This window comes from Neopelma chrysocephalum, unplaced genomic scaffold, assembly GCF_003984885.1.
Source record: "Neopelma chrysocephalum unplaced genomic scaffold, ASM398488v2 Primary Assembly neopelma1_192, whole genome shotgun sequence".
In the NCBI taxonomy this organism is placed as follows: domain Eukaryota; kingdom Metazoa; phylum Chordata; class Aves; order Passeriformes; family Pipridae; genus Neopelma; species Neopelma chrysocephalum.
This window is the reverse complement of record NW_020897854.1, coordinates 121054-121457: the sequence shown is the minus strand read 5'-3', so window position 1 is coordinate 121457 and position 404 is coordinate 121054. Positions and strand designations below refer to the sequence as shown.

Below are 404 nucleotides of genomic sequence, written 5' to 3'. Positions count from 1 at the left end.
CAGAGCCACCCGGGGCCACTCAGAGCCACCCAGGGCCACCCGGGCGGCGCTGGCACCGCTCCCCGTCATGAATATTCAGCCGAGCCTGGCCCGGCCCCGCTGTTTGCTCCGGCAGGAGGGGTTTGGGCGCGGGTTCACCTTGACGGGAACACCGGGACGGGCGGCAGGTGAACGGCACCTGCCCGCGCCCCCCCGGCCGGGACACCCCCGGGACATCCCCGGGCGTGGGAGCAGCAGGTACAGGGACGGGGTGTCCGAGGTGGGGACGGGGTGTGGGAACCCCGGGGACACCCCCGGGACACCCCGGGGACACCAGTCGGGGGTGGTCCCACCTGGCTCTGGCACAGGAGGGGGTTGGGGGGGGCACAGGGGCCATCACCCCACTGGTGGCCCCAATTTTTGTG

At 73.3% G+C, this 404-nt stretch overlaps 2 protein-coding genes across 2 annotated transcripts in view; one reads left to right on the top strand and one right to left on the bottom strand.

The window, feature by feature from the left end:
* The window catches only part of CDK5RAP3 (CDK5 regulatory subunit associated protein 3), a gene marked incomplete at its 3' end in the record, with an annotated part of 7328 nt that overhangs the window by 6345 nt on the left and 579 nt on the right, over positions 1–404 (bottom strand). The window lies entirely within an intron of this gene.
* Positions 58–404, top strand: part of PRR15L (proline rich 15 like) — a 2121-nt gene continuing 1774 nt past the window's right edge. Inside the window, exon 1 of the mRNA XM_027702700.1 lies at positions 58–237. Within this exon, the coding sequence (XP_027558501.1) occupies positions 68–237 (170 nt within the window). The 5' untranslated portion in view covers positions 58–67. The remainder of the gene's footprint in view (positions 238–404) is intronic.